The sequence below is a fragment of the Pyxicephalus adspersus genome, chromosome 2, assembly GCF_032062135.1.
Source record: "Pyxicephalus adspersus chromosome 2, UCB_Pads_2.0, whole genome shotgun sequence".
NCBI lineage: Eukaryota > Metazoa > Chordata > Amphibia > Anura > Pyxicephalidae > Pyxicephalus > Pyxicephalus adspersus.
In genome coordinates this window covers 137,262,448-137,285,679 of record NC_092859.1, presented here as the reverse complement: position 1 = coordinate 137,285,679, position 23,232 = coordinate 137,262,448, and the positions used below count along the sequence as shown (strand labels likewise).

The 23,232-nt window shown below is 39.4% G+C and overlaps 1 protein-coding gene across 2 annotated transcripts in view; it reads left to right on the top strand.

Annotated features, from left to right (window-relative positions):
• Positions 1 to 23,232, top strand: part of SMAD3 (SMAD family member 3) — a 76,209-nt gene that overhangs the window by 29,321 nt on the left and 23,656 nt on the right. For both annotated transcript variants that reach the window (XM_072402597.1, XM_072402598.1), the window contains exons 2-3: positions 21,561 to 21,754; positions 22,661 to 22,795. In XM_072402597.1, coding sequence (XP_072258698.1) covers positions 21,561 to 21,754; positions 22,661 to 22,795 — 329 coding nt within the window. The remainder of the gene's footprint in view (positions 1 to 21,560; positions 21,755 to 22,660; positions 22,796 to 23,232) is intronic.

The following is a 23,232-nucleotide window of genomic DNA, read 5'->3' as shown; positions in this document are numbered from 1 at the left end:
CGCTGATGATTGCTAGAGCCTTGATGTCTAATGAAAAGTGAACAATTCCCCACCAACAGATTGTGGACATGCAGCAGCATTTTTGCCAGACCGTTCATAAAAAAAAGTTTTATTCGCGAATTATTATATAGTCCATGGCGATATTTACCGATTACGGGCGATCGAAAAACACCACCTTATTATGAAATGGTTAAAAAACAAAGTTCACTTCCTGCGATTTAAACCTCATAGCGGTATATCTGCAGAGAGTATAAAAGGTCTCCAGATCCCCTCTTGCTGATGTCATTGGTTCTGTGTCCTCCATTTACATAATACCCAACTTCTGGGTGGTATGGAAAATAGGAATTGCCTACGTCATTCAGGCAATAACATGGAAGAAGAGAAGAATCGGGGCTAGACCATTACTTGACTGATGCTTTAGATGAGCAAAAGTTTTTTTGATATATTATTTCTTTATTTTTAATTCCAGTGGTCAGTTAGAAGAGCGGTGGGAGGGCATTTATCATGTTTTGGAAGATCAAGTGTAATTAGGAAAAGATCAGCTGTAGCTAAAAGGCAGCTTGAATGAACACGCAAACAATTATTGTAAAAGATGAACTTGTCCCACTATGCCTACAAAGCCTGCTCATTGACTTGAATGTGCATATGCCAAAAGGCCTGTGTTTAGAAGCTTTGGGTTAGTATTGATGGGCTAATTCAGGGTGCATTTCACTCATATATGAGGCACTTCTGTGATCAGTTTGACAGATCAATTAAACTTACATTTGACCTCCTCCTAAGCTGCATTAATCTGCTTGAAAATTCTATTGTATTCCTATTATTATCCAGTATTTATTTATATAGCACCAACATATTACACAGTGCTGTACAAAGTCATATCACTAGCTGTCCCTCAATGGGGCTCACAATCTAATGTCCCTACAATAGTCCTATGTCAATACCACAGTCTAATGTTCATTTGGGGGAAGCTAATTATCCTAATGCATATTTTTGGAATGTGGGAGGAAATCCACGCAAACACAGAGAGACCAGACAAACTCTGTGATTCAAACCTGGGACCTAGTGCTGGAAAGGCGATAGTGCTAACCTCTGAGCCACCACGTATTCCTATCAATTTATATGTAAAAAAAATAGTTTTACCATGAACAAAAACCACAGTGACCACAATCCATCACCATTCGGGTGTAGAAAAAATAACCTAGTTGGTAAGGGGAACCACCACTTCATTTTCTATTAGTCAGATGTTTAGGGTTGTTTTCCAAATTAATATTATGTGTAATGCAAACAGAAATTGAAAGCTGAAAAAATGAAAATACCTATTCATTGTGCTAGAAGTACAGGTCAGAGGGAATTTGTGTCCAGATGAAGGAACATCCTCCAAAGAAAGGAACTGATGGGAGCAATACAATTAGTGTTACTGGTATGATTGATTATATTTGTGTATAGTTCTGTCTTCCCTAACTCTGACAACTTCATGCACCATCTCTATCTGTACCCCTCAAAGAGTAATATTTTTTAATATCAGTTGTACCTTTGTTAGTAAGTTAAAGGTTAATACTAATCATGCTATCTGAAACTTTTAGGAGGGTGCTGAAAGTCATAGTACAAGGTTTTTAGTCCAAAGGGGGGAGTTTTGGCATTATGTGTCCTCCTTGATAGCTAGTCGTAATTCTGCTTTTCTTCAGGCCCGTTGGCAGAAGTGATCCCTGTCCAGAGTTTGTGCTCTGCGCTTAGATCATTGTATAAACTGAAATATTTTGATTATGAATGCAGAAACTTCTGTGACGAGAGGAGGGGGGGACCTAGCTGGTAATAATATAACTTGATATGTGGCGTGTTTAAGTGATTGCATGCCACGCATGGAGTGCACTCAGACAGCTGCAGGACCGCAGCTCCTCAAGGCCCTCACGTGTAAGACAATACCCCTGAGTTATTTGGTCGCTTTTATGACTAATATCACCTGCTATTAACAACACCCCGATGGCCAGACCTCTGCTTGCAGGCATTTCACACAAAAGAACTACTACTACTATATCCTAATCTTAATGAGACAGGTGATGTCATTTCCCTGAGGTTTTGTGGAATTAATTCCATTTTCTGTGTAGACATAAACGCATTGTGGCAGCCAGAGAGAGTATTTGGGGAAAAGTTGCTGCAGTTCTCATTTTAGTTAGTGGAATGAGGTTACTGTAGGCCTCAAGAGGGGGAAACGGCAGTAAAATGAAACCCCATCAGTCCGTTTCGGGAGCGAGGAGACTGCTGCTTCTAGACTGCTGCAGACCTGTTTAGCCAGGGCTTATTCACATATGAACACAAATTATGTGCTGTTCTATGTTTTTTCTTAGTTCATTGAATGTTTTTTTCTTTTTTATGCAATTGAATGTTTTTTTCTTTTTTATGCATTTTTTTGTAGGTTCTACTTTTTCCTGTGACGTAACTTTCCTTTTTCCTGCTGGGTGTTGCGCTGTTTGCGTCGTTGACACACATGTTGGTACTTTGCATAAAAATGCAGTTTGTCTTCATTTTTCTTAAGCACACACCAACACAAAGCCAAGGTGTGAAGAATAGACAACCATTGTTTTTTAGAGGTGTCCTGAGTTGCCCAATGCAGCTGATCCTTCAGTGCAGAAAGTGAGATGACAGCTAGGTTTTGGTTATAATACAGCATGTACATTTAATTAACATTTCATTTAAAACTTATAAACTAGAAGATAAATTCACATAATGCTTTTTGTCTTAGCTGAATGTCCTGTATATATTTGGAGTTTGCTTCTTTTGACATCGGCTCCTGCAAGGAAGATGTACTCTTTACATGGTGCCACTGACCGAAATTTAACAATTCAGGGGAAAGGGAAGAGCACATGGAATATTTACCCTCAAATTTTTTATTAAATCCACATATTATATCTATGTAAAAAAGTTGTGTGACTTCAAGTAACTTCACATAGATGTTCCATTTTCCCTGGATTGGTAACAAATTGTTGCATGATTTTTTTTACCTCATTGATCAGATATACTTTACCTAAGTTCATACCTGTGGGGATGTTGCAGTGTGCTTACTGCTTTCTTGTGCCAGGAATCACAGCCTCTCAGGAGCCTCCCTGCCCAGCAGGGAATAAATAGGGCCTGCAATGGGCAGTATTAGTACTGTTCACTGCTGCCAGCCATCAAATGTTCAAACACTGGCTCTGTAATAACTAGTCCTGCAAGTTGTCAGATGCAGCATATCTCAAGGGGTCACACAATTCAGAATCAGGGCTGAACCTACCCTTAGTGCAAGAAACAAATAGGAATATATAAATATTAACCCATGCATACGGACAGCACACTTGGCTCAGAGGTTAGCACTCTGGCCTTTGCAGCACTGGGTCTCAGGTTTGAATCTCATCCAGGACTATCTGCATGGAGTTTGCAGGTTCTCCCTGTGTTTGCATGGGGTTACTCTGGTTTCCTCCCACATTCCAAAATCATGCAGTTAGATTATTGGCTTTTCCCGGAAAATTGACCTTAAACTGTATTAAAGACGTATGACTAAGGTAGGGAGATTGGGTTGTGAGCCCTTTGAGGGACAGCTAGTCACATGACTATGACCTTTGTAAAGCGCTGTGTAATATGTCGGCGCTATATGAATAATACAGTGCATATATGTCTTTCTTTAAGATGTCATTGTACAATATTGTAGGTTTAGGGAGTAGCATGGTTGTAAAGGATACATGTGCCATTACTGGGTTCTGTCTGTGACATTGGAAAGTGGAAAACATTCATAACTGAGGGCTGCATTCCTGTTTCCAAATGTATAAAATTGTATGTGTAAATTCAGTATTCTAGATGTATTGACCCATTCTATATAAAATCTGGAAAAAAAATTCTTCTAACAAATATACAGATGCTGTGCTATTGATCCTTTACCATAGCAGCTTATGGGGGCATGCATAGATGTTAGCCCTTGCATGTCCTGAGGATGATTGTGAAATTGCTGGTGGCCATGACATTACACAGCTTACATTCATAAAGTCTGAAACATGAAAATAGCTTTGTTTGAACTCGCTCACTTGTATATCATAAGCGGCTGATGTAATAGTGTGTAAGTCTTGTGCTCCCATGGCCTTGTGCGAGCGTTCCAGTGCAATAGAATACATGGCCTGGGTCATTATCAGCTTATAAACCATCTTTCAGACACAAACCCTGAAAGTCTGGCATTGTGCAGAATGTGTCTGACGTTTGTCCTGAGTTGGCAAGTGCTGAAGACTGCTGGAGCCCCACTGAAGAGCGTAGCTGCAAACTTCATGGGGGTGGAAGAGCAGTGGTAAAATCAGCTTCATTGTGCTTGTAGAATATTCAAAAGTATACAATACAATGTACCACACTTTATTATCTTGTGTGTTATGTGCGAGATTATGTTTTTGTGCGTGTGTATGTATTTGTGTATTATATGTATATATTTATAAGAATGTGTATATATTGGAGTCTATATGTTGCCTATAGGGGTTTGAAGTTACAGGTACACTTGAATAGGGACTATGTTTTCCTAGACTGAGCTGTTCATTCCATCACTCCGTGTAGATTTCCTTTCCCTGGAACTGTATATAATAAGAAGACAAATATGCTCATCTGGACATATTTTTTTCCACAGCAAGAAATGTCAATGACTTTGGCTAGTGATATGTGTGCATCTCCACTCTTCTAATTATTTAATTCTCTTCCATCCTTCCGCTTCACCTGCCAGAGTAATAAACACGTCTTTCCACATTTGCACATAGTATGACTGGAATCCCAGTGTCCCCTGGTGCCTTATGTAACCACTAGCACACTCCACTGCATAACTTTATCCTCCGCTGTCCAGGGGTAATTTGCCTTTTCCCATCCACTGAATCGTCTGCTGTACTTTAAAGCAAGTCTGTGCTGAGAGAAAAACATAGGCTGCCTTTGCTGATCTCTGCTTCTAAAAATGCTGGTTGTCTGGTTCTCATGCTGATCCAGTGGCTTTATTACAATGGGCCTGATTTAATAAAGCTGGCCAAGGCTGGAGAGGATACACTTTCATCAGTGAAGCTGGTGATCCAGCAAACCTGGAGTGGATCTGGTCCAGGATTCAAACCATTTGCTAGAAAATAGCAAATGACTTTAAAGAAATCCATTCCAAGTTTGCTGGATCACCCAGCTTCACTGATGAAAGTGTATCCTCTCCAGTCATGGAGAGCTTTAATAAATTAGGCCCATTCAGTTAAGTTTCGTTCATTTGTCTTGTTCAGAGTCTGTGATTAAAAGTACAAAAGGCACGCGGGGCAATCATTTTTTCTATAGGATGTCAGCCATGGCAGGTTGAATTATTCTCCCAGGCACCCAGTTATATAGCAGCAGTATGGAGGTACCTACACAGAAAAATGGGTGCGGACAGAGTAAAGTTCATCAATCCCAGTGAATACATTATGTGCCATCTTCTTGTGCTGTGTTACATGGCTCGATTCCTTTAAATAGGTCAGAAAATTATTCGGGGCTATTCTTCCCAAAGTGGAATGGCCGTAATGTATTGCTGTATAAAAGAATTACAGTTTACTATACTATTGTGGAGCATTGCCCAGATCAGGAAGAATAGAACTTTTAATATTTTTCCTTTAAATGTTGGTTTCATGAAGGTTAAAGCAACCTATTTTTTTTTATAATTTTTAATATACTATAAATTTGAGTTAATTCATCTTGGCAAAATGTGTTGTATTAAATAGCCATTTTGTTTTACCAGTTTTACTGGAACTTTTATTTTGGTGGTTGCAGAGAAAGTTATAGGTTTGGTAGAGAAGCTGTAATTACTGGAAAGGTTTGGTAGCAGCTCTGAGTAACAGCTTTCAATTGAAACTTAAGGGAGATGGAAAATATTCAAGTCATTCATTCCATAACTTTACAAGTCAGCACACTGCTATTTAGCAGAGGAAATTAAAAGCATTCATTTGTATTGTTTCTTTTGGGAATAAAGGTGAGGCTTGCAGTTTCTTCCATTATGAGGGAAACAGCTGGGATACAACAAATAAGAAAAATGTAACTGCAAACGTGGTAAGAAGTGTGAGGGCTATGAGAAACAATTATACATTTAAAGGGCCACTAAGCAAAAATGTTAGAGTAAGCATAAATAAAATAAATAGAGAGACATCAATCCCAACTAGCCGCAAACTAAAAGATGTGAGAGGTCCAGGCTGTTTGGATAGGTGCGAGGTTACAGTTATTTTTTATGCATCCCAGTGCACCGCAAAACATTGTGATTGTGGTGCACTGCTTTGAAAAATGGTGCAGAATGAAGTGAGGATTCACTTTCATCATTGAAGCTGGGTGATCCAGCAAACCTGGACTGGCTTTCTTCAAAGTCATTTACTTTTTGTAAACTTGTAAACTACTAACAATTTTATTAGAAATATCAAAAATTATTAAAATCACAAACAAATGTAAATGTTAGCTTATAAACCCAAACTTGAGAGGTTACATATAGATACAGAGTCCCACTTGTAATTAAAGTTGAGCATAGATATTGTAATGAGTTTCTTGTCTGACGTGTTTTGTCCACATGGGGCTTCTTCAGGGGTTTATGTAACAACATCACAGGGACTACAGGGAACAATACAACAGTAAATTCGAAAGAAATATATATACACAGGAAAAGACATTTACTGATGAATGTGTATCCTCTCCAGTCTTGGAGAGCTTTAATAAATCAGGCCCATTAATTTAACTAAATCCCAAAAGAAAGTTTGGTATAAATACTGAATACACGTTAATAAATCCTTAATCAAACTTACTACAATGCTTTTATCTACATTCTCCCTACAAGTGCAAATGCGGTGTAGGCTATATTAACCACATGTATCCAGTATTAACTTTCACAGGTTTATGTGCTTATGTCAGCAATTGTATTAGTTTTTTTGTTGCAAAAGTTTAACCAAAAATTCACACCCTAAATAGCTGGTGTCAGTGTTGATCACATCGGGAGTATTATGCAGTTGCAGTTTAAAAAAGAGGCCAGAATGGTGCCATGTTCAGCTGCAAAAGGATAAGAACATGTAAGAAAAGAGGGAATTAAAGTTTTGTTTTTTGTTTAATTTTTTAGAAAATTGAAAAAAAAAAAGTTCTTTTTTTTTAACTTGCATTTATATACTCCAAAGTTCTTGGATCAACATGTGCCGTGAATTTTGAATGGATTTGGCATACCTGTTTAATCTCTTGCTTCTCATATTTAACTCCTTTACGAAAGATAATCACACATGGCCAAATACCCCTTTTAATTCTGGCAGTAGATGGGTATCTGGTATGGGTATTGTGTAGATGGGCAGTTGCAGGATTCATGTTAAAATAATGCAAGGAGGTGGCAAAGTCTATGGAAGAACCTGGGACAATATTTATACATTTCCAGATGCAAGAAGTGTCCTTGTTTGTTACTCCCTAAAATCAGGAGAGCAAGTGACATCCACTACTTTTGTCAGATTCCAGTGAGGAAGTATTCTGGTTGGCCAGACCTGGCAGCGTCAGCCAATAAACCGCTTGGAGATTTGATGGTTGTAAATGAAAGAATATTTGTGGAGAGATTTCCATGTCTGACTGGCGGCTTGCATGGAAGTTTTCTTTCCTGCTTTTAAAAAAAGGGAAGGGAAACTCTGATGACAAATCCTTTCTGCAAATTCAGCTCTTCCTCATGTAATAGTATTACATAATGTTATGTCGTCTTTATATGCTATTCATAGAGACATAATAAAATTGTAAAGGTATTTCATGTACTTGTTTATCTATGTTATATGAATATTACATATATGTGTGTACAAAATGCCTGGTGTCTACAGCCCTCCTAACTTTCACAATCTGGCTTGTCCTGTGAATTAAAAGTTTGGGTTGCTTTCTTATATTTTTTCCAGAGATAATGGCAATAATTGGCTTCAGGTTGATGGAAACATTTCTTCAGTCTCCTTTTCTCCAGGGATTGTACTGCAACATAACTTTGTAGCCATGTCACAAGGTCAGAGGCTTTGGTATGATGCAGCCTTGTAACTCTATAGCCATGTGAGCAGCTTTAGCAAGGGCGGATCTGTCTCTGACATTTTGTGAGCAATGTCAAAAACTGTCCAGTTACCATCACTTCCATAAATATTGCATCTGTGGGCCACCATCTCAGTCTGGGAGGTAGATGTTAACCATAGTTGATACCTGAACAAGGATAGCACGATTCTGGAAATAAATGCATTTGATGGAATTGTTAACAGCATTACTGCTAACTTACAGCATCACTAGAGATGATAAAATATACTCAAATTATATTACAGGTAGTCCCTGAGTTAAGGACATCCAACATACGAACGACTCCTAGATACGAACGGGGCTTCCCAGCTCGCTCGTGTGCAGGATGGAGGCATTATGGGGAAGGGGGCCAGTTTGCATGACTTGCAGAAGAAATCTTTTGCTAAACACAGCTGAGGTTGTGGGTGATCTTTAGGCTAGGTACACACGTCCAATAATTATCGTTAGAAAACCAACGATTATGACCGATAAACGATTATGCGCGATTATATTCTAACGATCGCATTGTGCACAATTCTGTACATGCTGTAACAATACAATCATTCAAATATAATCCACCAATAGTGTACAACGCTAGATACAATCGTTTGAACGATGAGTGAGGGAGTGACATGTAAAGGAGAAAGTGTATTGCAGAACCATCCACGATCACTGAACGACCGTACACACGATAGATAGCGAACGATCGTCGGCCAATCAGATCCATTCGTTCATCGTTCATTTCCAACGACAATCCTCGTTCGTCGGTGTCGTTGGTCACCTTTTTTGTGAATGATTTTCGGCTGATCGGTCGTTCATCGTTCGTTTCCAACAATAATTATTGGAAGTTTGTACACAGCTTAGGAGCTGAGCTGATATGTAGCGTCTTGTAACTCTTGAATGACCAAGACAACCTCTGCAGTTGTTTCTTTTTGGATATCAAAGCTTGTTCCAGAAGTTAATGAATGTCTAGGATCCATAAAAATTTTTTTTTTTGCTTTGTAATTAACTCACTGAGAATCTTATACAGTAACTGACACCACGCTGCCTAATAATATGTTGAGACAAACATAAAACCTAATTGCATTTATTAAAATAATGTACCTGTTCCAACTTACATACAAATTCAACTTAAGAACAAACCTACAGTCCCTATCTCGTATGTAACTCCAGAACTACCTATATATATAATTATATTATTAATATTATTAAATAGAATTTATAAAGTCCCATCATAATATATATATATATATATATATATATATATGTAAATATATATACATTATTGCATGCACCAGGAGCATTTTATTCTTTCAGCACCATGTTACACCATTGGAGCATCCTCAGATAAAGCCACCCTAAGCTGTATTATTTTAGCTTGAGATGCTCCGGTTGGGTGGAATTTATATTTTCTGTGTGATCGGACCAGTCGTCTAAACAATCACTTTTTTTAATGGCACTGTCAGAAGTGACACAACAATTGCCTGTCTGGCCTTGGTCTCTTAATCAAACCATGTGACAATATAAGTTATTCTTGAGCTGGAAGAGAACACATTCATTGTAATGTCTGATTTGTGTCCAGTGTACAAGTGGGAATTGTAGGGATGACCAGGACGTTTTGGATTATTCACATCTGCTCCAGGCCAGTCACACGACTGTAAGCCAAGTTTGTGTTTCTCTCCATTTGCACTAAGCTGAGTCTGTGGGAGCAGACGGGTGATTTGGGCCTCCTCTACCAGGGCTGTATCTCTTGGAGGAGGTGCGATTGCTCATTTCCTGTGTTTAGAGAATGATGTTGTTTTCTGCGGCTGTTCTTGAGGCTTGTGTGGGTGGTGAGAACTAAAGGTTTACTCAGGGGAACTCTCCATAACCTCCTCACCTACTCATGATAAGCATCTGAAACCTTCATTCACACATATTCTGTGTAAGGTTTTGTTAGAGAGGCTGAGGCTGCTTCCTAACTTATGAATTTTTGCAAGTGCCCAGCCATGCATGCTGTTTTTTAATTATTATAAGTATTTATATAGCGCCGACATTTTACGCAGCGCTGTACAAAGTCCATAGTCATGTGACTAGCTCTCCCTCAAAGGGCTCACAATCTAATGTCCCTACCGCAGTCATATGTCTTTATTACAATCTAAGCTCAACTTTAAGGGCAAGCCAGTTAACCTAACTGCATGTTTTTGGATAATGCACATTGACTTTCACTAAGGATGTTGTATAATGTGCAGCGCTATTATGCGGCATGACAATGCACGTTTACCTAATTTCACATTTTGTATTTTTTGCCAAGGAGTGTATATTCTTGAACAAGTTACTCCCAATTGTGTGACATCATGATCAAAAAAATATGTTCTCTAATGGAATGTTTGAGTGATGACAGTAAAATAGTTACAAGAGTCAACAGATGTAATCTATTAGTTTAAACTCTATTTTGTACATTTTGACAGGTCACGTTAAGCTCTTGGTTCTTGCTTGTCCGTACAGCTTTGGAACTCTCAAGTTTTATGACTTACTTCAAAATAATGTTTAACTCCAGAAACAAATACGCATTTGTAATACATGTAAGTTAACCATTCCATCTGCCAATGTGTAATTCTAATTCTCAGCCTTCCCAAACCTTTACCACATTGCATAGCCAGGAAAGTACCAACCTTGTTTTGTACTTTAACATTATAACTTTCTTTGCTACTTCTCCATTTCCAGCTTGGACAGTAAATGGTGAATCCACAATATTACTATTTGCTATTATAGATTAATAGAGGAAGAATAAAACCACACTTTATTATTATTATTATTATTATTATTTTTTAGATAATAATAAACAGGATGTATATAGCGCCAACATATTATGCAGTTCTGTACATTAGGCGTTGCAAATGACAGACAGGTACAAAGGAGTGACACAGGAGGAGGGGAGGACCCTGGGGAGTATGGTGGCTCAGAGGTTAGTGCTGTGGTCTTTGCAGCGCTGGGTCTCAGCTTTGAACCATGCTTAGGACACTATTTGCATGGAGTTTGCAGGTTCTCCCTGTGTTTGAGTGAGTTTCATCCCATTTTCCAAAAACATGCAGTTTGCTTTCCCCAAAAATTGACTTTAGACTGTAATATAGACATATGACTATGGTACGGACATTAAATTGTGAGCCCCGTTGATGGGCAGCTGGTCACTTGACTATGGACTATATACAGCTCTGCGTAATATGATGGCGCTATATAAATACTGTATGATAATATTAACTTGTTATAATTTGACTGTACAAACATCTTTAGACCTACAAACATATATGTGGTGTATAATCTGATTGAATACGGATTCATTGGATTTTTTTATGTAGGTCCTATATTACATTTGAGGTGGATACCATTACCAATTCTTTCAAACTTAAAATAATTTATGTGGAGTTTTCCACAAAGTAGTTTTTAGCACCTCTCCCAGAGACATAATCAGAAGCTGCAGGACCCTGATGCAAAATCTGACATTGTGATTTCAGTAACTGGAACTCTGACAGTCCTGTGTTAATTTTCCATTTGCCGGCTTCAGGGGGAGCAATTATTGGAACTGGACACAGAGACATCTTTTGTTTGGAAGTAATTGCAGCTCCTGAGGATATTCCTCAGACCTCTGGCCAGGCTAGTGTATGTATTGAGCTTTACTATGTTGATTACATGTTGTGATCTGTTCTCACTCACCTGCATTGAAAGTAAGTGTTAGGTTAAGTTAGGTAAGATATTACTAGAGTAAATAACGTATTGGCCTCCTGAACAATCTGTGTGTGGGTATGGTGTTATGGTCCATTTGAGGTTACTTGAGGCCTACCCCATTCTACTTAAAGCAGAACTAACGACCACAGGCTTGTTCTGTGTCAGTGATTAATAAATAGTGAATCAGAATGTGCTTTGTGATAAAATAAAAAGCCAGCAGTCGCTATATTTCCAACATTTAACTTTGCTCATAGTTTTTAACTGATAGTGAAATCTGAAAGTCATACAAAGCCACACAATATTCAGTCTTGTAATGTTCAGTAGTGTCCCTTTCATAGGATGCACCTATAACTTTCCTAGTGCTGACTTAAGGTTATTCAACCACAGGTACTGCACCTGTGACACAAATTGAAAAAAAAAGTATTTACTATAAAAGAGAATCGAAAAAGAAACTTCTTAAAATAGATGAAGAGAGATAAAGTTAGCAGATATTAAACACCCTAGTTTATGTATTTATTAGGAAGAAACTTAAATCTATTTTTTAATAGATGCCTTGGCCTTACCAGTCTGCTTTCTATAATTCTGTATACTTCTGGATCCAGATTCCAGGGAGAGGAATGAACGGCACTGCTAATCTGGCTTTACCTATATTACACAGAACTCGGGAAAATGATGGTTAGGGTTGTTCCCAGTGGTGGACACAGCCAGCAGTGGGCCCCTGTGCAGAAATGACTAGTTCTCCCCCCTCATCACCCCACTGTGGTAGGTAGCAAGGCAAAATATTTGCTTCCCTATCCTGGTGCGAAGGGATGGATAGCTGGGCTGCACAAATAGGGTTCTGAGGCCACATGAGCCGGACACTGAGAAAAGAAGGTTGGGTGTGCAGGTTGCTGTGGTGTGGCCCTTGCTGCCTGAAGAATGTCGGGGGCCCCTCATACAGCAGCACACCATAGGTTGATCCCTTGACCAAGCTGTATTACTTTCTGTGCAGTTGGATGTTGACTGAATAGGTTGCCAGTTTTGTTACATGGCGAGTACATATATTTGTAACACTAAGGAAAGTTAACCTTTGGTGCAAAGTTGGACAGCTGTCCCATTCTAGGCAGTGCGGTGGCTCAGTGGTTTGCAATCTGCCCTTTGAAGCACTGGGTCCCAGGTTCAAGTCTCAGCCAGGATGCTATCTGCATTGAGTTTCCAGGTTCTCCCTGTGTTTGTGTAGGTTTCCTCCCACATTCCAAAAACATGCAGTTAGGTAATTAGCTTTCCTTCAAAATTGACCTTAGATTGTATGCAAGACATAGGACTATGGTAGGGACATTTAAGGGACAGCTAGTGACATGATTATGGACTTTGTACAGCACTGCATCATAATAATATTGTTTCAGAATTGATTATATACAACTCTTATGTAAATCCTCTGTTAGAATACAGCACATGCAGCACTTTTGTTGGTCATTTTAGTCAATTTTAACCCATACAACAAAAAATAGGTGTGCAAAATAACTCCAAATCCTGGTCAGTTTCTGGTGCTGGAATGGCTAGAAAGTCCAGTCTGGTGTCTCTGATCAGTGGGTTGAGCTGTGTATGGGAACCATTCATGTCACGGCCAAGCTACAGCTGTAATATAAACATGTGTGAAAATAGCCATATAGCAATGTAATCTGCACATAGGACTTATCTTGGGGTGAAAATTTGGTTTATAAAATTTAAAAGAATACAAACAGGCAGATAATTTTATCTGAACTTGTGTAAAGAGATTAAATGAATCCAGCAATTATTTTCAGTGCATTGGGGATATGAGCAGGAAGTGAAAAGAACTGGGGCAGGAAAGCGAGAGCTTTACTGCTGTAACAGGACTTTTATAAGGGTTTGAGATATCCTGTGAGACTGCAGTGAAATAATTGGCCTGAGGTAACGAGTTCAGTACATTGTTCGCCTGTAGTATATTGTTTATTCTTATACGTACCTACCCTGGCCTATTTATACAGCATTTGTGTTCCATACAGAGCAAAAAAAAATATTTGAAACAATATGGCAGCCAGGACGTGTTGTCTCCAACATGGTCACTGTGATTCTCAGTAGAAAGACCAAGCAGAAGTCATCCCGACTTAAGGTTCTGTTGGAAGCCATGTGTAAGCTCTAAGATGCTCAATTTGGAGTATATAAAGGATTGGGGGCTCCTCAATATTATTAATAAATGGGATTTATATAGCGCCAACATATTACGCAGTGCTGTACATTAAATGGGGGCTTCAAATGATAGACAGATACAGAAGACACAGGAGGAGGAGAGGACCCTGCCCCGAAGAGCTTACAATCTAAGAGGTGGGGGAAATAGCACACAACAGAAGGGGGCTATAGAATGGTGGGAAGTAGTGAAGGTTTTAAAAGACAGAAGAAGACGAGTAGGCAAGTTTCAAAAGATGTGTTTAGAGTGCTCTTTTAAGCAGCCATCACCATCACCGCAACCCCCCAATGTGACTGCACCCAATTTACTGTCATATGAAAGGAAGGTCTGGAGGTGCAATAATGCAAAACATGGGTACGATAGTCGTTAATATAATTTAAGTATCAGTTTACTAGTTATGGGGAAAAGTAGATAAATGTAATAATCAATTAATGAATAAAACAAATGCATTTAGAATGGCATAATGTCCTAATACCTCTAGGTCTCCATCTTCTTACATTTTCCAAGGACACAAAACAGTTAAATGGTTGCGATTTAGTATGGCGTTCTGTGATGTGGAGAAAAAAAGTTCCAGCTCGTAAAGTAAAGGACGACAGAAACAATCACTGGTGGCTAGAATAAAAGAATGTTTAGGAATGAAAATATTCCAAAAATAAATAAGAGCGGCGTTTTCTGATATGAACTGTGCAGCATTAGTCCTTTGCTGTCTAGTGTTGGACCACCTAGTGTGTTCCCACAGCTTTGAAAATGTCACAAGAATTTGGGGTGAGGTGGCCGGATACGGGACGTTTGTATACATGTGGACACACACAGTCCATTCAGTCTCCTGTACTTTTATTTGACTGCAATATTAAGTAATATATCTATTTAGCAGACTGTCAGACTTGTGGCTAGGCAATGTGTATGCCTTATGGTTACTAAGCACATTTAAACACACATTTTCCTGGCTTAAAGCTACACTGCTAGAATTAAAACGTTGAGCTTTAAGATGCATACAGATAGTATAACTCAGCCTTTCTCAACTTTTTATTTTTTTTTTAACATGGGGGAACCCTATAAATAACTTTTAGGTCTTCAGGAAACTATAAATACTATATCCACAGCTCCAATGGGGGTCAGTGGGATGAATGCCGTCTAAATTGCTGGCCATTGGGCAGCATGGTGGCTTAGCACTCTGGCCTTTGCAGCTCTACTTCCATGGTTTGAATATAGGCCAGGACACTGCATGGAGTTTGCAGGTTCTACCCATGTTTGTGTGGGTTTCCTCCAGGTACTCCGGTTTCCTCCCACATTCCAAAAACCTGCAGTTAGGTTATTTGGATACCCCCAAAATTGCCCTTAGACTGTATTAAAGACATATGACGGAGGTAGGGACATTAGATTGTGAGCCCCTTTGAGGGACAGCTAGTCGCATATTTAGTTAATTGTTTTAATTTGGGTAATAAAAAGACACATAAACCTCATTTCCACATTTGTCTTTTTGTGTTGTCTCCGCATAGATTCAGGACATTGACAACATATTTCTACTTTTGTTAATTCTAGAAATTTTGGCAATACCCACAGTTACCATTGATTTACTTCTAGGCCATATACGCATGTATTAAGGATTATCCCATCTCTGTAGTAAGTTGCAAATTAAAGGCCTCCTTCCTATATTCCAAGAACTTTCAGTAATCCATAGGAACCTTTAAAGAATGAAGATTTGATATTTTCTAGCTCAATGTGTATCTGGTATACAGAGAGAAGCTTTCATAGACTATCCCACCCTAAGAGGAGGATATAGACAGTGGGAGAAAGGTTAGTAAGGTATAGTGCGCATGATGAAATGCAATGAAATTGGTGTACAAGGACTGCCTTAGCTGGCCCTCTCTTTGAACTGTTAGTTGGTTGGCTGTTTTGCTGACCTGCTGGCCTCTATTCTATGTAATTACTAAATGTGCACGAGGAGTCAGAACCACTTAACTCCCTGTTTTCCTCTGGTTCTTAGAGTAAGGAAGTCCATTTAATAACTAGCATATTCCTCATAGTAAACCATTATAACTCTATAGAACCCCTATACTAGAACCCTTAATACCTGAATCCATATAATATTGTTTGTGATACATGATACTCTAACTTTTGTGTAATGCTCCTAACCTGTTACTAGTTTTTTTCTTTAAAGTGTCTTTCTTTACAAATATACCAGGAATACCAGAGTGTGGAACCAGTGAATGTCACAAGGGATCAACACATCCCTGAAGTTTTGTTTTCCCAATGGACATAAGATATTATGGAACAGTGCAGTAATATATAACTTTATAAATTTAAGGGGCATTGCATGGAGTTTGTTCTCTATGTGCCTGACATGGGTTTGTTCCAGGTGCTCATAATATTGCTTTGTCTAAATCCCCAATACATGACCGTCCTATTTGAAATATTAGATTGTGAGCTCAGCTGGGAAATGGAGTAATGATGGCCATTCAGTTATTCCTTTTGTATTGGCCGAGTGTTGCATTCAACATTTATTCCGCACTAGGCATTTTGTAATTTTTTTTAGCTTGCTATTTAACCAATGGCCGGATCCTTTTATATTTTTCTTTTCTTGTTACTATAGCATTTAGTAGAAGAAGTTTTGTCACAAAGTGAGCAGTCTTTGTTATGATTCCGCTTGTCATTCAAAGTTGCCTTTGCAGACTTGCCCCTCCTGCTTTCAAAATGCATTCTGCACTTGAACTAATTGCAGGGCAGCCTTGTGTATCCAGCTTTAAATGACAACAATAGTGTGAAAAGCAAGACTCCGTTCCACTGGACTGAGGCCAAGACTGCCAGTGGATTGCAGGCTTTAAAAATGTTTTCTGACACAAGGCAAGTCTCGGCTAGCGCTCCATCCCCTGAAAATAACTTTCTCAAATATCTGAAGTATTGTGACCTGGAGCTCAACCTTGACACATTCTTAGAAGTGTTTTGTGGGTATTAGGAACTGAAGTTAAGCCAATGTCTGGTACTGTCATCTGATCGTACACAATGTAATTCTGACTTTTATTTAGAGTTAGGTTAGTTTTCTGTTGGAGAAGTGGCCAGTATAGGTCTCCTAATGCAGCCCTACAGCAACAACAAGGCCAAATCTTCACTGACTTTTATTACATTTAAGCCTTCCTAGAGTAAATTGCAGCATGCCTTAGCTTTGCTTTAATTTATTCTGATATCAGAAACACATTGGGCAACCAATGGCAAAACAACCTTGACAAGGGGCAAAACAGCATACTACAGTGGCATTACAAAGCAAAGCTAAAGTGCATTGGAACTGCAATTGGAAATCTTTTCCAGTGTGTTTCAGACTATTAAAAAAACACATGTGAAGGATGCCAGAATCAATAGAGACTAAACCTTAACTGGAAGCTTCTACAGAGCTCCTCATCACTTCTGTTTAATTGATGCAGCAGCTGCCTTAGAAAACCCTCTTTTGGGACAGTAATTAATCAGGCGACATTTATAGTACAACTTTGAGATAAGATCACGTACAAGTATACATCATCATTAATAATAAATTGTTTTTATAAAGCACTAACATATTACTCAGCGCTGTACATTAAATACGGGTTGCAAATGACAGACAGATACAGACAGTGACACAGGAGGAGGAGAGGACCCTGCCCCAAAGAGCTTACAATCTAAGAAGTGGAGGAAGTAGCACACAATAGCATACTCCAAAGATATCTCCCATATACTTCCCACTTGTTGAGAATTTGCCTTGCTTTATAAATAATGTTCTAACAAATCAATCTTCCATTGGACTCGGGTGACAAGGTATCTTTTTCACATATGACTTGTTGAATTTTGGCTCATCTATTTTGATGGCAAAACTTTTAGTGACTTGTATCCTGTAAGACGTTTGACAACAGCAGTTATCATATCTTTATTTTTTGCTTATTATCCTGACCTAAGCCCCTAAAAAAAAACTGTAGCTTCAGCCTAATCATAAATGAAAACCTGAATTTAACCCTTGACCATTATTCTATTGTTCATCCTAAACTTTTACCATCAAGTTCATTGATATTGACTTTTCTACAGCTGCTCCGACTCTCTGGAATGGTCTTCTTCGTCCTATTCAGCTTGCGCACTCAAAAGCCATCTTTTCAAACTTACCTATACGTCTTCTTTTGTCTCTTAAACCCTCACTACTTCCCACCATTCCATATCTCCCCTCTAAGTGTGTGATACTTCCCCCACCTCCTAGATTGTAAGCTCCTCTGGGCAGGGTCCTCCCCTCTTCCTGTGGCCTTGTCTGTATTTGTCTGTCATTTACAACCCCTATTTAAAGTACAGCGCGGTGCAATATGTTGGTGCAATACAAATCCTGTTTGTTAATAATATTAATAATAATAATATTATTTGTCAGTGTCTACATTTTTACTGTTATATTATTTTAATAAACAGATACTTGTACCATGCTAAAACTTGCCATTGACCAAACAATTATAGACAAATATCTTCTGAAAATCAGGATGCCCAAATGGAACCTGCCATACCACCGTATCAAAGCCGTGAGATTCCGATGTGTTGGGGTAATAACACTGCACTGTTGTACGATATTAAAAGTATCACCTACTCAATTTTTTTTTTATTTATTCTTACATTTTCACAATAGTTTTACAGTGTTTAATGTGACCCCAAATCAGAGTATATGCCTGGTTCCAAATGCCTTTGGTTTCTTTCATATAAAGAGCCTGATAAATGATTGGAAATACATCCAGTATTTCCCATATAGCATTGGATTGGGCAGAGGCAGCATTTCCTGAGCAGGCTACAGCTTGTTCAGTCCTTTCAACACCTGTAAATGTAATATTTATTTCTCCAAATGTTACTGGGGAATAGTTCTTTCTGTTCCTGGAAGTGGTGTAACCTTTCACAGCCTGGTGTGAGATGTGTTCCTGGGTTATTGCACTGAATCATACTGAGGGAAAATAGGTGGCATAGCTTCAAAAAAGCAATCCCATTGGCGTGTTCATTTGCAAAAAACACAGAGCGAGAAAGTTATGTCCTGCCCCATCAGATTTATATTCAATTCTGCCTCAGAGCATAGAACATATAGTAAGTGTTTTTTTTTAGCGTGAGGAAGATATAATGTGAGAAAATCCATTGCTGCTGTTGGTCAACCCCCACCATTTATCTACACTTTATCTTATCCGGCCAGACCTCCTTTCTCAGCTTTGTGACCTGCACATCCTGTATGTGTGCTAAATCCTGCTTATTTATATATAGAATCCTCGTGGTTAAGCCCTTCGTGTGGTTTACAAGCAGAGCAGAGATGAAACCATTCTTTGGCCCATAAAACAAATGCCCGCTCTCACTCTGCTCCCCAGTAGAAAGATTTACCCATGGGATCTCAGAATTCTTGTGCAAGTTTAAAAATCAAAAAAGTTTTTACTGAAAGTAGTTTTGATGTTTGTAAACCTAGCAGGTTTTTAAACTAGAGAAATGTTTGTAGTGATAAGAAAATACTACTATTTCCCTCATTATTATTCCATAAATAAAGTAAATTCCATAAAGTAAAGAAATGTTGGTGGAGTATAGTAATGCCTCCAGACCTTAGAAAGCTTTGAGTGTTGGTATTTGTTACAATTTCAGGTGCTCATCATTCTGTGGGTGTAGGGATTTACCAAACTGCCAAAACTGTAAACCTTTGCAAAACATGGAAATCAATAAACGATGATTGCAAGACTCAATGAGACTCAAAAAGTTACTCCTTCTGAACACTTCTTCGTCTGTACACTGTGACATCTGGTGCTTTGGAAATTACCCATGTACAGCTTTCGTCACAAGTTCACAGATCAGTCATTCTCAGTACACAGGAAGATTTTCACATTACTGTGCTAAAAACATTTTGATTGTATAATTGTATTTTCCCATGTGTGACCACCTCAACTTGCTTTATGAAAATGAAGACTAGAATTTAATTAAGGGGTAGTCAAACCTTTCAAACAAAGGGTTTATTCATTGTTCTATGTGTGAAGTATCAAAATGGAAAACATTTGCTGATTTAACCTATTATATGTTCCTGTGCAGATATCTTGTCTGCCACTTGACAAGTGCAAGCCATCCTGTCTCTCACATGACAAGTTCAGATAACCCCCAGCAATTTTCAGTGATAGCAGTGATAACCCCCATCATTTTTCATGGCTAGCAGTGATAACCTCCCCAGCAAGCTTCAGGGCTAGCAAAGATTACCCCCTGCAGGTGCCAGGGCTACCAGTGATGACCTCCAGCAAGTGCCCGGACTACCAGTGATGACCCCCCAGAAAGTGTCAGGGCTACCAGGGATGACCTCCATCAAGTGTCAGGGCTACCACTGATAACCTCCAGAAAGTGTCAGGGCTACCAGTGATGACCTCCAGCAAGTGTCAGGGCTACCAGTAATGACTCCCAGCAAGTGCCAGGGCTACCAGGGATGACCTCCAGCAAGTGCCAGGGCTACCAGGGATGACCTCCAGCAAGTGTCAGGGCTACCAGTGATGACCTCCAGCAAGCGTCATAGCTACTAGGGATGACCTCCAGCAAGTGCCAGGGCTACCTACCAGTAATGACCTCCAGCAAGTCCCAGGGCTACCAGTGATGACCCCCAGCAAGTGCCAGGGCTACCGGGCTACCAGTGATGACCTCCAGCAAGTGCCAATGCTACCAGTGATGACCTCCAACAAGTGTCAGGGCTACCAGTAATGACCCCCAGCAAGTGCCAGGGCTTCCAGGTATGACCTTCAGCAAGTGTCAGGGCTACCAGGGAAGACCTCCAGCAAGTGTCAGGGCCACCAGCAAGTGTCATAGCTACTAGGGATGACCTCCAGCAAGAGTCAAGGCTACCAGGGATGACCTCCAGCAAGTGTCAGGGCTACCAGTTATGACCTCCAGCAAGTGTCATAGCTACTAGGGATGACCTCCAGCAAAGAGTCAGGGCTACCAGGGATGACCTCCAGCAAGTGCCAGGACTATCAGTGTTAACTCCCAGCAAGTGCCAGGGCTACCTACCAGTAATAACTTCCAGCAAATGTCAGGGCTACCAGTCATGATCAGGGGCCAGAAACGTTAGCCCACAGCAAGTATTAGCACATCTTGATTGCCCATCTGCAATATGGTCTCCTTTTCCCTGTAGTATTGCTCACCAATCTCCCAGAGAGTAAGCTTGCCTTTCCATGGCAGATGTATTGGTCAGTCCTGATCCCTCTCCTCTCTTGCTGCACAGTCAATCCACCGGCCAAATGAAGAGAGCACATAATCAACCTTGAAGGGCCACTAAGAAATGAGAAGTAATCAAACCTGGAGGGCTGGCAGTTTTAGGACCCATGTTCTATTTGCTATGAGAGTCACAGGCACTTTTTTTCATATAATCAGGTGTGAACAACACACAGAATTCTCCAGCTCGATTGTCCTGTGTAGGAGCCAGGAGGATAGTTTAAGCGGGCTAGCAAACATTAAAGTTCATCTGCTTTGTAAAGTTTTATCTCTTATTGATTTTCGGCCTAATATGGGGTCCAAGCTTCTCTCTGTAAATCAGTTGTGTGAATAAATGATCAGTGTGTGCCAAACATGACAAGGTACACCACCAGTTCAGACATTGGGATATTTGTTACAAATGCTGATAGATTTTCTGTTTTCCCTGTAGGTCTCTAGATGGTAGACTCCAGGTGTCACACCGTAAAGGTTTGCCTCATGTCATATACTGTCGCCTCTGGAGGTGGCCGGATCTTCACAGCCACCACGAACTACGTGCCATGGAGATGTGTGAATATGCTTTCAACATGAAGAAGGATGAGGTGTGTGTAAATCCCTATCACTACCAGAGAGTGGAGACTCCAGGTAAGGAAAAATGTAGTCTATATAAGATGTGCATGTGTATGACACCCTTAGTAAGTAGATATACATCATAGCTCTTTTCACAGCAATGCCCATTCGTGTACACCCTACATGCTGGGATGTGTTTAAATCCACATGAGGATTTGAAACCTGAAAACATTCAATGAAGCAAGTGAGTTGAACAATTTGTTTGAAAACATCCTGTGGTCACAGCTAAGGGCTTGCAAGTTAAACACATCAGCGCTTAGCTAAAGGCAAATATTTTTCGTCAATATGTGGATGAAAATACAAGTGTACCTCGGGATATCATCCATCTTTGTGGGTGGACAGTCTTCATTAGGTACAGTGCCCAGCAACACAAAGTTTGTGTGTAAAGTGGGATTCCACTTTTTACATTTCGGTTGGTATGAATTTAGCAGATCTGCAGGATCAGCACTGGACAGCTCTGCGGGTGCTTCTGTTTATGTTTATAGTTTCTGAGTGACTGACCTGGAACAAGCAATCATTGTAAAAAGTCAGGTTGAAATCAGAAGCCCCATTCTGTATACTTATTCCAAGTCAGAGCCTCAAAGTATTGATGCCAGTAAATTGGCATGAAACTAGAAGTGCCAGTTTACAAACTCTGTCAGTGGTTTTTAAAACTTAAGTTAAAATTGCTGCTTGACATTGTCCTCTTAACATTACATTCTGTTAGGTGCAAATTAAGTGATAATAGATGCCAAAGGAAAATGTTGATTGAAGTAAGAATACTGGACTTTCTGTGTAGGAATGGTGGGGACATTGATGCAATAAGTCTTTTAAATATTTTTAATAAATCTTTTTATTAAACCATGTATATTTTTAATTTCCAAATCTAGGTGAGAGGCAATAAAACAGTTAATGTTTTACCTATATCATTCTTTGTCTTAGTTCTGCCACCAGTATTAGTGCCACGGAACACGGAGATCCCTGCAGAGTTTCCTCCTCTGGATGATTACAGCCATTCCATTCCAGAGAACACCAACTTTCCAGCAGGCATCGAGCCACAGATCAACTACATTCCAGGTCTGGATTACTGTGTTCTCCACTTACTTTTTTTAATATAGAATTTTATTCAAAATGTGCATTGCCCACATGGAGTCATTGGTGTGTCAGAAATGACTAAAAATGGTGGTTATTGTCCTCAGGTCTGATTCTAACAGCCAAGGAGTCTAAAACTACACAGGAATTTTTTGATCAAATTATTAAATTATTAATTAATAAACTGAATTTATATAGCGCCTACATAATAGGCAGCGCTGTACATTAAATAGGTGTTGCAAATGACAGACAGATATAAACAATGACACAGGAGAACCCTGACCAGAAGAGCTTACAAGAGATGTAGCACACAATAGGACGAATATTAACAAATATACTGATACTAAAGAATCATTGATAAGGGTGTGTATACTATATAAACCTAAATATATGTAAGCAGAATTGTTCTGAAAGGTAATATA